This window comes from Ovis canadensis, chromosome 23, assembly GCF_042477335.2.
Source record: "Ovis canadensis isolate MfBH-ARS-UI-01 breed Bighorn chromosome 23, ARS-UI_OviCan_v2, whole genome shotgun sequence".
NCBI classification, from domain to species: domain Eukaryota; kingdom Metazoa; phylum Chordata; class Mammalia; order Artiodactyla; family Bovidae; genus Ovis; species Ovis canadensis.
In genome coordinates this window covers 35524523-35539541 of record NC_091267.1, presented here as the reverse complement: position 1 = coordinate 35539541, position 15019 = coordinate 35524523, and the positions used below count along the sequence as shown (strand labels likewise).

At 41.0% G+C, this 15019-nt stretch overlaps 1 protein-coding gene across 5 annotated transcripts in view; it reads left to right on the top strand.

Moving 5' to 3' along the window:
* MAPRE2 (microtubule associated protein RP/EB family member 2) overlaps nucleotides 1–15019 on the top strand; it is a 187244-nt gene that overhangs the window by 140375 nt on the left and 31850 nt on the right. For all 5 annotated transcript variants that reach the window (XM_069568739.1, XM_069568740.1, XM_069568738.1 and 2 more), the window contains 2 exons: nucleotides 655–800; nucleotides 3512–3725. In XM_069568739.1, the coding sequence (XP_069424840.1) occupies nucleotides 655–800; nucleotides 3512–3725 (360 nt within the window). The remainder of the gene's footprint in view (nucleotides 1–654; nucleotides 801–3511; nucleotides 3726–15019) is intronic.

Genomic DNA, 15019 nt, shown 5'->3' with positions numbered 1-15019 from the left:
AAACAGCATGACTCTGAATTTCTGCAAGTTTCAGAGTCTCCATGTCTCCATCCTTCACGTTAATATAAGAATCCCATTTCTCTGGACTGGAATTAAATCGGTACACAACTATTTTTGGTATCAGATCGCCTAGTAAAACAGTTTCACCTCAGCCATTTTGCAGGGTGGATATAAAACAGCTTGGGCGTCGTATACATATTCTTTTTCTGAGCTCCATATTTCCTGTAGTTTGCTCATGTAGACATTTTTGGCTGTTTTTCTCTTATATATGTTAATGATTTGGAGCTGGTAGCAGCTCGATGGAAGGAAAAATATGCTCCTTTTTTTTCATGAGAGAAGCGAAGAAGAGTTGTTCTCAGCCTGATTTCCTCACATGTTAAAGAATGAAGCTCTGTTCATTGCTCATGGAATCCGGTGATGCTGTCGTGAAGAGCGTCTGTACCACAGTGGTTAGGGGTGAGGAGGTGGAGGAGATGCATCCAGACTCACCCCTGCCCTCCAGCACCCAGCCCTGGTGGACCAGGAGGTGTGGGTGCAGGGAGGAGAGGAGCACACAGCAGGAGGGCTGAGGACGTGGGGCTCCCTCCTGCCCAGCACCGCTCAGTCACACGTGGTACCTTCAGACTCAACCTGTCTGTCCTTGTCTCTTTTCAGGAGCAGCCTACTGCCAGTTCATGGACATGCTCTTCCCAGGCTGCATTAGTTTGAAGAAAGTAAAATTTCAGGCGAAGTTGGAGCATGAATACATTCACAATTTTAAGCTTCTGCAAGCATCATTCAAGCGAATGAATGTTGATAAGGTAGGAGACAGATTTGTACCTCCGTAAAAGGCATCATCTTTGCTTAACCTTCTTTTTGTGCAAAAATCCAAAAACATTTCAAGGGGCTATATCTTGATATCAGTAGGCTGAGTTCTGTATGTACAGCATAAAGCACAACCCTCACTTCTCATACCTGGTTGAGGTTTTTATCTAAGGAGATTCCTAAACTTGTAGCCATTCAACTGAAAACTCTAACAGAAATCGTGAATGCTAAAATGTTGTTATTCTGTATTAGCAATGCAGGTGAGAAATTTTCATGTTTGCCAGGTGCCACTGTGGCTCTTCGTAGGTTTTTTTCTTTGAAGAAATCACGAAATCCCATAGAAATGGCATGGCTTTTAATCTTGACTTGACCAAGTTATTTAAATTCTTTGAGTATACCCATCTGTAAAATGAGATTGGAACCCCAGTCCCTGTGGTTATGAAGTTAAAGTGAGGGACTGCCTGTCCCAAGTGTCCTGTGTATGTACTCAGATTCTCACTCATTGTCTGTAAAATGTTCTTTTACCCGCTTTGAACTTTAAAGTTTTGTCCTGGTGTGATACAAATGAAGTTAGGCTGGAGTCCTTTTTCCTCCCATAAGGGCTATTGCTAAAGCCCATTCAGTTCATATACGTATTAAATTCATAGTCTTTATTTAGGATATAGCTCTTGGAGGGAATAAGTTAGAAATGAATTTTAAATAAGGAAAAAAAGCAAGGGAGAAATAGAAAACTTTTCTTTGCATAGTAATAAATAGGCTATGAAAATAAAAAAAATTAAATACTGGGTTATAAGAGAGGTTAAAAGAAAACAGAAAAGTTTGCTGGACTGTATATATTTTTAATTTAATGCAGTTAGTGTCTTCAAAGTATATAATTAAAGCATTCTTATCAAAATAGTAAGAAAATTTTGGCTTCTTATTATTTGTATTGCAAAACATATATTGTCTTACACATTTCCACCTCTTGAATCATTTTCAAGTTTATGACCTTTGCTGAGGTTAATTTGCAACTTGGCTCCTTGTGTATTTATTCAAAACTAAAGCGTAGAGTGCACCTAGAACTATCACAACCTTGTTAATCAAGTATAATCCAATATAAAATAGCAAGTTAAGTAAAGAGTTGTGCAGGGTCTCCTTCCTCATTAGCATCATTTCTCTGTACATTTCTGTACTATTTCTGTGTACGTGTTTCTAGATCGAAAAGAAAAGAGATACCCATTCGTGGGTTTATTGACGGAACTTGTCTGTAACAAAATTGCGGCTTCATATCCGTAGAAGTGTTCACACAGAGAGCGGGTTAGCCATTGGTAAGAATGTTGAAGATTAAAAAGAAAAGAATGTTGAAGATAAAATTCTGGTACTGTCACTGGAGGGACAGTAACCTTGATGACCTTTAAGCCTCTCCAGCTTAATATGCTACGATTCTACCCAAAGGTCCTGGTGTAGAGACTGTCCCTGTCCGTGTTGGTTCTAGCTTATGGCAGCACAGGAGAAGTACCTGTACTGATATTTGCTTGTCACCTCTGATTTTGGACTTCTGACCTCGGGACTTTCATTTTGATAGGAAATGCAAAATTAAGTCAACAGAACTAAGTGCCTGCTTTGACTGGCTAATGCAGCAACAGCATCTAAAATTGTTGATATGTGTTCATGTTTGGCAGAAAGCAAAATACTGTAGCATGTTAATGAAAGGCCCTTATGCTCCAAGAAGGCTCTTTCTAAAATAATCACAGTATTAGCATGAACAAAAGTTACAAAATATTTATAAATAGTACAATATTTATTTTTAATAGTACAATATTTATTTTTAATAGAAAATATTTATAAATAGTACCATGAAAAGACCTCTGAAGGTAATACTGATTGGCTTTTTAGGTTACCAGTAGGAAAGTACTCTGTGAAAAGCTAGCTTCATCTCAGAAATTGACATAAATGCTGAGTGTCTCCTCCTCCAGGAGGCCTTCTGTGACTCCCCTCGCCTGAATCGTTTCTCTTTTCCTCCGCACCCCCATCCACCCGTGCCACATTAACTGTGTTCCTGTGTAGCCCAGGAATTACTGTGCCCTGTATTGTGGTTAGTTGCTTTTATTTTATGCTTGTGTCTCTACATTGTAAATAAGTTTCATGAAAGCTCATTTTGTTTCAGAAGAACCATTAGATTAGTGTGTGTTTTCACTGACTTGAGTTCCTATCCATTGGTACTCTGATAGTTACAGTTGGTTTAAGAGCTTATTCCAACACAACTGGACCAGGTGTTACAAAGAAATAAGGAAAACCCATCGAGCTGTGTCTGTTGGAACAGCACAACATCCCAGACGCAGATGTTTTTAGGGGGAGATGCTCTGGCAATAAACACTCTATGAAGAGGCTCCGCCCTTCTTGACAGCTCGGGGTATTCCTTAGTTTGGAAGGTTTGTTCAGATGCGTTAATATTCCAGGCAAATTAGCTGCAACCTTTTAACGTTCCTTATGGTTTGTTCAGAGGTATTAAACATCCCAGGAGAATCAGCTACACCATTTTAATTTTTCTTTAGTATAATGAAGAATTCTATGGATTTGGGGATACCACTGGCTAAGACACTAGGGGAGAGGCCAGGTGGTGTGAATTGCAGACACGGGGAAATAGTTCTGTTTTGGGAGCTCTTCAGTTGTGTTAAATACAAACTGGCCTGGGGCTTGTGACTCACCCGGTGCTTTTTTGTTGCAGGTAATTCCCGTGGAGAAGCTAGTGAAAGGGCGTTTCCAGGACAACCTGGATTTTATCCAGTGGTTTAAGAAATTCTACGATGCTAACTACGATGGGAAGGAGTATGACCCAGTAGAGGCACGACAAGGGCAAGACGCAATCCCTCCTCCCGACCCGGGTGAACAGATCTTCAACCTGCCCAAGAAGTCCCACCATGCCAACTCTCCCACAGCAGGTACTGGAACAGTGTCATTCTGGAGTCACTTCCGTGTTGGAAGATGCCTCCGGCCCTCCTGTGCTGTCCTGTGTTTGCTTGGTTCTTCCCAGCAGTCAGTATTTTCACACCTCTGGATGATTTTTATTGTTGTCTGACCACATTTATCTTCCTAGTAGTAAGTCTAACAATCAGGATTTAAACTATTAAAAAGGCAGAACTTGATGTCACTGAAGCTATACAACCAGGGATAGATTGCATTTTCCTTTTTTTGAGAAATTTCAAGTAATGTGATTAGATTTTGACATATTTTTATTGTTTAATTGCTTCCAGTAGAGTCTAGAATATGAACTTGTTAACACTTTTAAATATGGATCATATTCTATAATCCTTCAGAGGAAATTCATGAAAAATCCATCCTGTTTCCTGTGTGGGCAGTGCCAGTTTTTATGGGACCATGTTCAGCAAGACCTCACTTAGCCAACTCTGTCCAAAAGTGAAGTCACTAATGATAAATACCTGGAACTTTAAAAAATGTTTTAACTTTTCTAGAGAAAAATCTTCGTAAGATATGTTACAAATATTCTTTCCTAAAAAAAAAAAAAACAACAGACTTTTTACCAGGCAGAATGTGTTACTGTTAAATGAGGGTCATTATTATAAACACCGGCTGTGGTACTGGATAGTTAAACAATGAAATCCTCAGAAACCGTGTGTTTCCATTTGAAAACCAGCATTTACACTTGTTAATTCTGTAACCTTCAGTTTATCAGAATACAAATTCCTTATTTATGCCCAATCTCTAACCAGAATGATTAAAAATGGTTATAATAAAACTTCCCAGATGGCCCAGTGGTGAAGAATCCGCCTGCCAATTCAGGAGACAGAGGAGACACAGGTTCAACCCCTGGGTCGGGAAGATCTCTTAGAGAAGAAAATAGCAACCCACTCCAATATTCTTGCCTGGAAAATCCCATGGACAGAGGAACCTGGCGGGCTGTAGTCCGTGACATCACAAAGAGGTTAACACAACTTACAACTGGGCATGCGTGCGTGCGGTAGTAAACAATGAGTACAGGTATCTGGAACTCAAGGAAGTGTCAGCTAGAGATAAACATTTGGTGAGTCTCCCACATCCAGGTAATTGAGGCTGGAAGTTAGTCCTGAGTGAGAAAGGGGGAGTCCCCGAGGAACTTGAACATTTAATGTTTGGGTAGGAAAGGAGGGACTCACCTGGGAGCAGGGAAGATGCCAGAAATATGGAAAGAAATGAGGGGATAACGTGTCAGGGGGAGCAGAACAGTTATCAGTGTCTAAACCTGCTGAGGAGTCCAGTACACTGAGGATGGGGAGGGTCCGTTGGATGTTCCAACTTGGTGGTCTCTTAGTAGAGTGATGGGTCCAGGAATGGGTTAAAGGAATTGGAGGAAGGAAACTGAGACAGCATAAAAATCCCAACTTTGAAGCCATAGAATTAAATAAGCTTAAAAAAAAGACAAGAGACTTCCCTGGTGGTCCAGTGGTTAAGAATCCACCTGCCAGGGCAGGAGACATGCATTCAATCCCTAGTCCAGGAAGACCCCACATGCCTCCAAGCACCTAAGCCTGAGCTCCACAGCTGCAGAGCCCATAGGCCTGCAGGCTCTGCAGCAAGAGAAAAGTGAAAGTGAAGTCGCTCGGTCGTGTCCGACTCTTTTCGGCCCCATGGACTGTAGCCTACCACGCTCCTCCATCCATGGGATTTTCCAGGCAAGAATAGTGGAGTGGGTTGCCATTTCCTTCTCCAGAGGATCTTCCTGACCCAGGGATCAAAGCCGGGTCTCCCACATTGTAGGCAGACGCTTTACTGCCTGAGCCCGCAATGGGAAACCCGAGCACCGCAACGAAGAGTAACCCTTGCTCACCACACCAACGAAGACCCAGTGCAGCTGTAAATAAATAAACTAAGCACAGATCTTTGGGAACACATACACTTAAGGGCAAGAAGAAAACCCTTGCTAAACTGAGAAAAGGAGGAACATCAGGGGGAAAAACAGCTCAATAGCAGAGAGGACATTTCTAGCAAGAGGGCCCACCAATAGCAGCACCAACTATTAATTGTGGAGAGCTCAAATAGGATGAAGCCTGAAAATAGGCTGAGGATATCTGGCTCCTGGGAGGTGATTAATTGTCCTTGAGCAAAATTGGTCTGTTGAAATGCTGAATCCATCCACCTCAATGGCAGCGGCTTAACAAGGGTGTTATACACAGCTGTGAAAGTGATGTGGGGAGAGGAGATTCTACCTTCACCAAAAAGTCAGGAAAAAGGTGGAGGAAAATAAAAACATTTTGATGGTATGTTTTCCCATTTTGATGGGGAAGAGCTGACAGATGCTTTAGAAAGTTAGCATCTGGGCGACAATGGTATTGTCCTGGATTTGATTTTGTTTGCTTTTCGGACAAGGCACAAGGAGCCGGTTTGTAAGATGCGAGAAAGATTCTGTGAGAAGGACTATAGCAGGACTCAAGAGGGGAAACTGGTGGAGCGTGACCCTGAGGCTGGAGGGAAAAAACGGGGTCAGGGCCATCAAAAGAGGTTTGGAGAGGAAAGGGAATGTGTTTACCTTTGAGGGGGACAGAGGTGCTGGAAGAGGTTGTGTAAAAATGAAGCCACAGGGAAACTGGGGAACCAAAATGTACGGCGGTTTAAATTGGCCTTCAGCTTTGGTCAGGGGCTGTCATTCTTTTCGGACCAGAATCGTGAAGGGGAGTGCTGTGCCTCCTCCGGAGCCGAGGGGATACAGGCAGATGGAGGTGGGGGGACAAGGAGGTGCGAAAACCAAGATTGGCTGGTAGCACTGGCCTCTGGACTGCTCATGATGTCCCGATTCATCTTGAATTGCAGCTGCCACTGTTTCAAGTTTTCAGCAGTAGACCTGGACAGGCCTCAGAACATTTTTCTTCTGCAATCATAACGTGTCCTTAAACTGGTACCAACCCCCACACACACAGACACACAGACCACACACAGACACACAGACTACACACAGACACACAGACACGCACACACACACACAGACACACACGCACACACGCACAGATGCACACAGACACACACACACACACACACACACACACACGAACTGTCCTTGTACCCCTTTGGCCTTGCTTTCCAGGAATTCCCTCATCTGTCTTTCACAAAAGCCACAAAGAACCTTGTGCCATTTTGACAGAAAGAATGTCCATGAACCTGGAAGAGAAATAATATTGTTTCCAGAGCTTAACTTCTCAGGTGACAAAGCTCGGGAAACAGATGATACATTTGGTTTCTCGCGTTTGGGAAGGCAGTATTTCTCAGGCTTGTGTTCCTGATGCCTTGACCGCGTTCACCTCACTGGTCCTAATCAAGGAGAAAGGATATTTCCAGGAGTCAGACCAGCCGTCCCCTTTTCTATGAACCATGTCCTGACTCTTGGACATGGTGGGGTAGTAAAACTACACTGAAAAAATGATAACCCAGGTATGCACCACATGTATACATCACCAAACAGGTAGAACATTGTTTCAAAAGCTATCATAGGAGAAAGACTCCTATAAATATAGTGAGAACGCACTTTTTCCCCTAGGGGTCATGTATCCAACTCTTGGGAAAGCAGCCAAGAAAATGTTAGCCAGAATATTCCAAAAGTCAGAATAGATATAGAATCTGTGCTATCAAATTCATATAAGAGAGAGTTCCTAGAATACTTATCCAGAGCCTATTTGGTCTTTCTTTTACATTTATTTATTTGATTTTTGTTTTTTTTTTAAATTGACATACACCACTATATTAGTTTCAGGTGTATAACATAGAGACTTGTCGTTTGTATACATTGCAAGTGATCACCACAGTGATTCTAATTGCCATCTAAACCGTACAAAGTTAACATTCACAACTATATTCCTCATGCTGTGTTTTATAACCTCATGCCTTATTTACTTTATAACCGGAAATGTGTGTTTCTTGATCCACTTTATTTGCTCTTTCTTAATTTGGATAGAATTCTAACAAACATGGGGGTATGGTTTCTCAGCATGTACCTTATTAGGGCAAGGGGTACAGTGATAGCAATAGAAAGTATGAGTATCGGTAAAAGCAAAGACAAAAAACCCAAAATGTTATCAGTGGTCCAGCAGCCTGAGGTATTTATTGCTGGATCACAGAGTGCCATGTGTCTCCGTCGTCCTCAGGATCTGCACAATACCAGCATGTACTGGTTGATACACTCAGAGTTCCCTTCTCATTCTTAAGATTTTAATTTTCTCCTGATAATCATCTCTTCCATAAACTGTTTTACAGTCTCTAAACTGGCCTCTCCACCTCTTGCCTAAAACCATTCAAAGCCATCCTCGTACACAAGTCTGATTTTGTCCATCCAAAATGTAAGACAAGGAGTTCCCTGGTGGCCTAGTGGCTGGGATTCTGGGCTTTCACTACCATGGCCCATGTTCAGTCCCTGGTCAGAGAGCTGAGATCCCGCAAGCTGTGCTGCATCCCAGAAGGAAAAAAAAAAAATTAAGACAAATTAAACCGCTTGGTGAGGTCAGGGCCCCCAGCTGTCTGGGAAGTTCACCTACCTACGTCAGTTATTTTACAGCGACGCCAGGTTAGTAACACTCGGAAGTAATTTGTTTCCACCTCTGCTGCTACTACTACTACTACTACTACTACTAAGTCTCTTCAGTTGTGTCCGACTCTGTGCGACCCCATAGACGGCAGCCCACCAGGCTCCCCCGTCCCTGGGATTCTCCAGGCAAGAACACTGGAGTGGGTTGCCATTTCCTTCTCCAGTGCATAAAAGTGAAAAGTGAAAGTGAAGTCACTCAGTCGTGTCCGACTCTTAGCGACCCCATGGACTGCAGCCTACCAGGCTCCTCCGTCCATGGGATTTCCCAAGCAAGAGTACTGGTTCCACCTCTAAGCCTTGGTCATTTCTTAATTATCTGCATTAGTGAAAACAAGCAACGTCTGGTACAATTGAAAATAGGAGATGGTCTTTTATTTCTTTTTTTTTCACTTTGGCTTTGAAATATTTGGTCCATTTTGCAGTGGCTTTCTCTCTCTCTCAGTACTTCCGTAAGCTAATATTAAAGCTAACATACCTGAAGAGCAGTATGCAGGCGCCACAGTGTGCCTTGTGGCAAAGAGGCCATGTTAGAATTGGGAAAAGAGATCATGGGATGGATTATCCACACTGATAATTAAGAAAGGACTGTCTACATGGGAAGAAAAAAATTGTGTTTTTACATCATGCAGAGTACTTATACAGCCATGCACCATAGGTTATTTGCCTGTGTACAAAATAGATGCACTACAGATGCTCGGTGGGTTCTGTCTCTGTGAGAATGTGCCAGATTTTTTGCCATTTCAGTACAGACAACAGGATATTCTGTGGATTCAGAGAAGCGATAGAGCTTGTTGGTGTCTGTGTGTATTTGGGTGACTTAGCTAGGCTATAGAAAGCTTCAGCATGGCACAGGCTTTTGCTAAGGATGAATGGCTGCCTGGCAAAGTCTTATTCTATCTCCATCCTGAGAAATTGCATCTTGAATTGCTTTTGATCTACCAACTAGAAACATGTATTAAAATGCACATTTTCATAATGATAGATATCTATTAAGTGCATATATCATAGTGAGTCATGTTTATAAATTTATTGCTGCCAGCCATATCTGCAACTTGAGATATCTGTCAGAGGGATCAGTTTTTATGTGTGAGCATTTACTAAACTTAAAAGGAAATTTGAGGTTGCAGTTCCTATAGCAACCGCAGCTTAGACATGTTGCAAATCCATATATATTAATGTACTTAAATCAAACTCCCATATACAAATATAGTGTGGTGGATTTAGAGTTGCTATGGAAATTGATTCTGAGCTTTCTCTTTTCCTTAGGGACTTTAGCATTCCAGCCTCAAAATAAGATTAAACAGAAATACTAGAAAAATGATTTCAAAAAGGAAGCAACCTAAGACGTAGAATAGAATAAAGCATTTGAATGATCATAATTAAATTCCTAAATGGAGATTTAAATAAATCCGAACAACATTTTTCAGAAACTGTATTGAGTATATGAATACTCTTACTCGCAATTATTTTTAATTTGGGGTTCTTGAAGGCTGTTGATACAACCTTAACAAAGTGATTGTGTTTATTTACCAGTGTTTGCATATTTTTTGAGTACCTACAACCTAAGTAAGCATCACTGATCACCACTGGGTAAAGAAGAGTTGCTTTTACTTTCCCACAAAGTTTAATTTGTTTTATGTCTTTTAGGAGGAGCAGTGAAATGTAGCAGTTTACAGTGGTTTTTTAAAATCCTTGTTCTGATCTTGATTTTCTGGCCCAGATTGTGGTCTGTCTTGGTCATTGTCCCTTGAAAAGAATATGCCTTCTGCAGTTGTTGGTTGTATGGTGTTTTAGAAATATCAATATCAAGGTAGTAGATGGTGTTATTCAGATCATCTGTGTTTTTACTGCTTTTTTCTTTTTAGTAGTTACCAAGTTCTAACAGTCACTGCAGAGAGCATTAACATTAATTATGGAATTATCGATGTGTCCTTTTAATTCTGGGCTTCCCAGGTGGCTCAGTGGTAAAGAATTCAGCTACCAGTGCAGGAGACACAGGTTCAATCCCTGGATTGGAAGATCCCCTGAAAGAGGAAATGGAAAGCCACTCCAGTGTTCTTGCCTGGGAAATCCCATGGACAGAAGAGCCTGGAGGGCTACAGTCCATGGGTTCACAGTTAGACACAACTTAGCTACTAAACAGCAGCAGCTCTTTAATTCTAGCAGTTTTTGTTTCCTGTGTTTAGGGCTCTGTGGTTAGGTTCATAGAAAATTTCTGATTGTTGAGTCATCCTGATGAATTGACCTTTCTATTTTAAGAGGTGCCCCTCTTTATCTTTGGTAAAAGGTATCTCTGTCTTAAAGTCTGTTTTATCTGATATTAATGTAGCCACTCCAACTTTCTTATGCTTACTGTTTGCATGGTGTATCTTACTCCATATAGGTAAATTTCCACCTATCTTTGTCTTTCTATTGAAAGTATGTTTCTTATAAACAGCATGTATTTGGGTCTTGCATTTTCTATTCATTCTCATAGTCTGTGGACATTGGAGTGTCAGTTCATTATTAATTTACTTATTGATTTGGCTGGAGTTAGAGCTACCATATTATCATTTGTTTTCTGCTCGTCCGCTCTTTTTTTATATTTCTCTTTTCCTGTTGTCTTCTGAATTAGAAGAAATTTTTTTAGTATTTCATCTTATTTTATCTATTGCCTTTTTAACAGTATCTCTTTGCATTAATTTTTTTTCAGTAGTTGCTTTAAGGATTACTGTATATATTATATTCTTGCCTTTTCACAGTGTACTTTATACCATTTCATATAAAATGTGGAACCTTGACAACCCTTCCCTCCAGTGTTCTTTGTTTTGCCTATCATACGTATCGTACTATAAACATACATACGTTATAAATGCCACAAGACGATGTTATAACTTTTGTTTTAAATCAGTGCTGTATATTATACAGTGGCTTTTGAGCACTTACAGTGTGCTTATTCCACATTGAAATGTGCTGTATGTATAAAATGCATGCTGAGTTTAGAAGATTTGGTATGGGAAAAATATAAAACTAGCTTAATAATTTTTATATTGATTACATGTAGAAATGATAATTTGCATATATTGTGTATATTTGACATGTATTAAAAATTAATTTCAAGATTTTTTTAATGTGGCTACTAGAAGCAGTTTATTTACATGGCTCCTATTCTATTCCTATTAGGCAGTGCTGCTTTAAATAGTCATATGAATTTTAAAGACATTAAGAGAAAATTTTATTTTTTCGTATTTTTTCCTATTTCCAGTGTTCTTCATTCATTCCTGAACATCTGAGTTCCCTACTGATTTCATTGCTCTTCAGACCCAATAACTTTAACAGAGAAAAAGAAGTTATCTCTTGTAAAGCAGGTGCAATGACAGCAGATTCTTTTCGTTTCCTTTTTCTGTGAATGGCTTTAGTTCACCCTCATTCTTGAAGGCTGTTTGCTAGATAAAGAATTCAAACGGATCTTGTATTCTTCCCTCCCTCCCGTTAGGGCTTCCCCGGTACCGGTACCTCCGTAGCAGTCTGCCTGCAATGCAGGAGATGTGGGTTCAGTCCCTGGGTGGGGAAGACCCCCTGGAGCAGGAAACGGCCACCCACTCCAGTAGTCTTGCCTGGAGAATCCCATGGACAGAGGAGCCTGGAGGGCTTTGGTTTATTGGGTCGCGAAGAGTCTGACACAATTGTAGTGACTGCGCACGCCCTCCCATTAAAGACATCTTCCCACTTCCTGTGGCCAGAAATGCGTCCTCACGCTAATCACCTTCCCCTGCAGTCATAGGCTGCTTTCTCTGGATGCAGTCAAGATTTCTTCCTCTGTGGGTTTCAGTAGTGTGACTGTGATGTGCCTAATCAAAGTTCTCTATAAATTTATCTTATTTTGGAGTTCATTAAGCTTCTTAAGTCTCTAAGCAAATGCCTTTTACTATATTGGGGAGATTTTCCGCATTTTTTGAGTATTTTTTCAGCTTCATTCTCTGTAACCTATATTTCTGGAACTTCATTTTTCCATATATCAGAGCTTTAGATATTATCTCTCAGGTCCCTGAGCCTCTGTTCATTTTTTCCCAGTATTCTCTCTATTCTTTAGATGGTTTCTATTAATGTATCTTCAGGTTGACTCTCTTCTTTCTCTGTCATCTCTATCTACTGCTGAGCGTTTTTTATATTTCAACTATTTCTTTCAGTTTTTTTATTTTAATTTCCCTGTTGAGAGTGCCTATCTTTCATTTAGTATAAGCGTACTTTACTTGACGGGAATGCTCATGATGGCTGCTGTAAAGTTCTTGTCTGCTATATCCACCGTTTCTTGACTCTTCATATGCTGAGTAATTTTGGATTTTATCTTAGACATTGTGATGTTATGTCATGGAGACTCTGGATTTTGTTTCATTGCTCTGTTGAGTGTTGGTGTTTCTTATTTAACAGGCTTTAATTCAAGAGTCCAAGTAAAAAGTACTCAAGAAGCTAAATTCCACTCAGGAGTTCTAACCTTGACCTCAGGGCTGTACCTTTATACAAGACCTTTGTCTTTATTATTGTCACGATGTAAGGCTTCATTTAGCTTTTGAGAAACTCCGCTCTTTAAATACAAATGTTGGTCTCAACCCCAAAGTCATCATTTACTCCAAGAAATGCATATTTTTCATATCTTCTCTTTAGACTAAAATAGCCCGTAATGACATTTACTCCCGAGAACCCCATTAGGATGAGCACAGGCAGCCATCACCTTTCTTGTCCCTTCATAGTCGCTCCATCAAAAGGAGTCATGCCTGTTTGTTCTTACAACTTCCCTGCGTGTATCTGCCTGGCACTGCTGTCCCACAGTCCCCAGTCACTAACCACATACTCTCTTATCCACATACCTACTTCAAGGATCAAATGTTGATTTTAAAAAATCATGCACTATCAACTCATAACAAGGAAGAAATGCATTTTTCTTACCAGTCCCATAATTAGCAAGACTCCTTTTTAAATGGGTGTTAGCACTTCTCCTTATTATACGAACAATGTATCTTTCACTCCATCCTTGCCCTCCATCAGTGTGGCACACCCTTGGCCTGTTTGTATTGAGGAATCATCCCCTAAGATGCACACCAGTGGCTGCTCCTTTAGCTACATTTAGGCCTGGAGAAAATGGGGGCGGGGGTGGATTATAGTGGTCCAATTACTTAGGTTCTTAAAGGAGATTCCCTACTCCTTGGAAGGAGAGTGGGGGTAATGGTGGCTTTGCTCCTCCAGTTACACATCTATCATATGTGAAATATATAAGCTAGATGTCAGGATACTTTTCTTCTCAAAGTATAGTTAAAACTGTGTTCCTCTATCTATAACGATAAAACCACAGCGTAAAATACGAGCAGCACTCTGCCTTGCAGGATACTGAATATCTGTGAGTCTGGACTATTGGGCACAAAGGGAAACAGAGAGATGTGAAGAACTGGGGAGCCTCAGAGAGGACCCTTCTTCTGGCAGTGTCTGTGGAAGAGGCCGGGGCTTCTTCCTAGGAAGAGATGTGTATCTTCCATTTCTATCCTGATGTGTTTGTTTCGGGAGACAGCACCTTTGACAGATGACCTACTAATTCAGTTTATAAGTTTTAATTATTTTGGCTTCTTGGAATCAAAGTGTATCACAGGTTGGGGTTTTTGAAATCTACTATGAATTTTTCATGGAAGGTAGGGAAAGGGAAAACATGTAAAATTCTGTTGTTGTTAGATCACCAAGTCTGACTCTTTGTGACCCCATGGACTGCAGCGTACCAGGCTCCCCTGTCCTTCTCTATCTCTTGGAGTTTGATCAAATTGAGGTCCATTGAGTCAGTCACAATATCTAACCATCTCACCCTCTGCCTCCCCCTCCCCCTCTTGCCTTCACTCTTTCCCCGCATCAGAGTGTTTTCCAGTGAATTGGCTCTTTGCATCAGATATAGAGGGAGTAAGTATTGAATACATACTGAATGCCCGCTGTTCTAAACACAACCTGTTTGAGCTCAGTTGAGCTTCACAGCAGTCCTAAATGGTGGACAGTCCCCATCCCACCCCTATTTTAGAGTCGCAGAAACGGAGGCACAGAGATGTTCAATAACTTGTCAGCGTCACACACTGGAAACTGGGAGCCCTGTGGTTCCAGAGTCTAGTGCTCTTTAACTACTGTGTTGTTATATTGCCTCTCAAATATCCTGCTCTGATGGCTCAGATGGTAAAGAATCTGCCTGCAGTGTAGGAGACCCGCGTTCAGTCCTTGGGTTGGGAAGATCCCCTGGAGAAGGGAATGGCTACCCACTCCAATATTCTTAGTGGCTTCCCAGTTGGCGCTAGTGGTAAAGAACCCGCCTGACAATGTAGGAGACATAAGAGATGCGAGTTCAATCCCTGGGTCAGGAAGTTAGTGAAGGAAATAAAAGGCCCTCCAGTGTTGTAACGGCTTGAAACAGAGCACATGCTGTTCTGTTTGAATGGCGTTTATGTTTTTAAACAGCATTCACGTTTATCCTTGGAATAGGCTCTGGGGTGAGAGTCACTGTATTTTATATATGTTTGTAAATGCAGGAAACAAACATTCAGCTACTTGTTCCTCCTATCAACTCCAAAGCAGAAATGTGTATAAAGTCCAGAAAACCAAGCCCTAGGTTCGTGGGATTACTAATCTCTGATTTTTTAATCCTTCAATTGAGATCATTCTCTG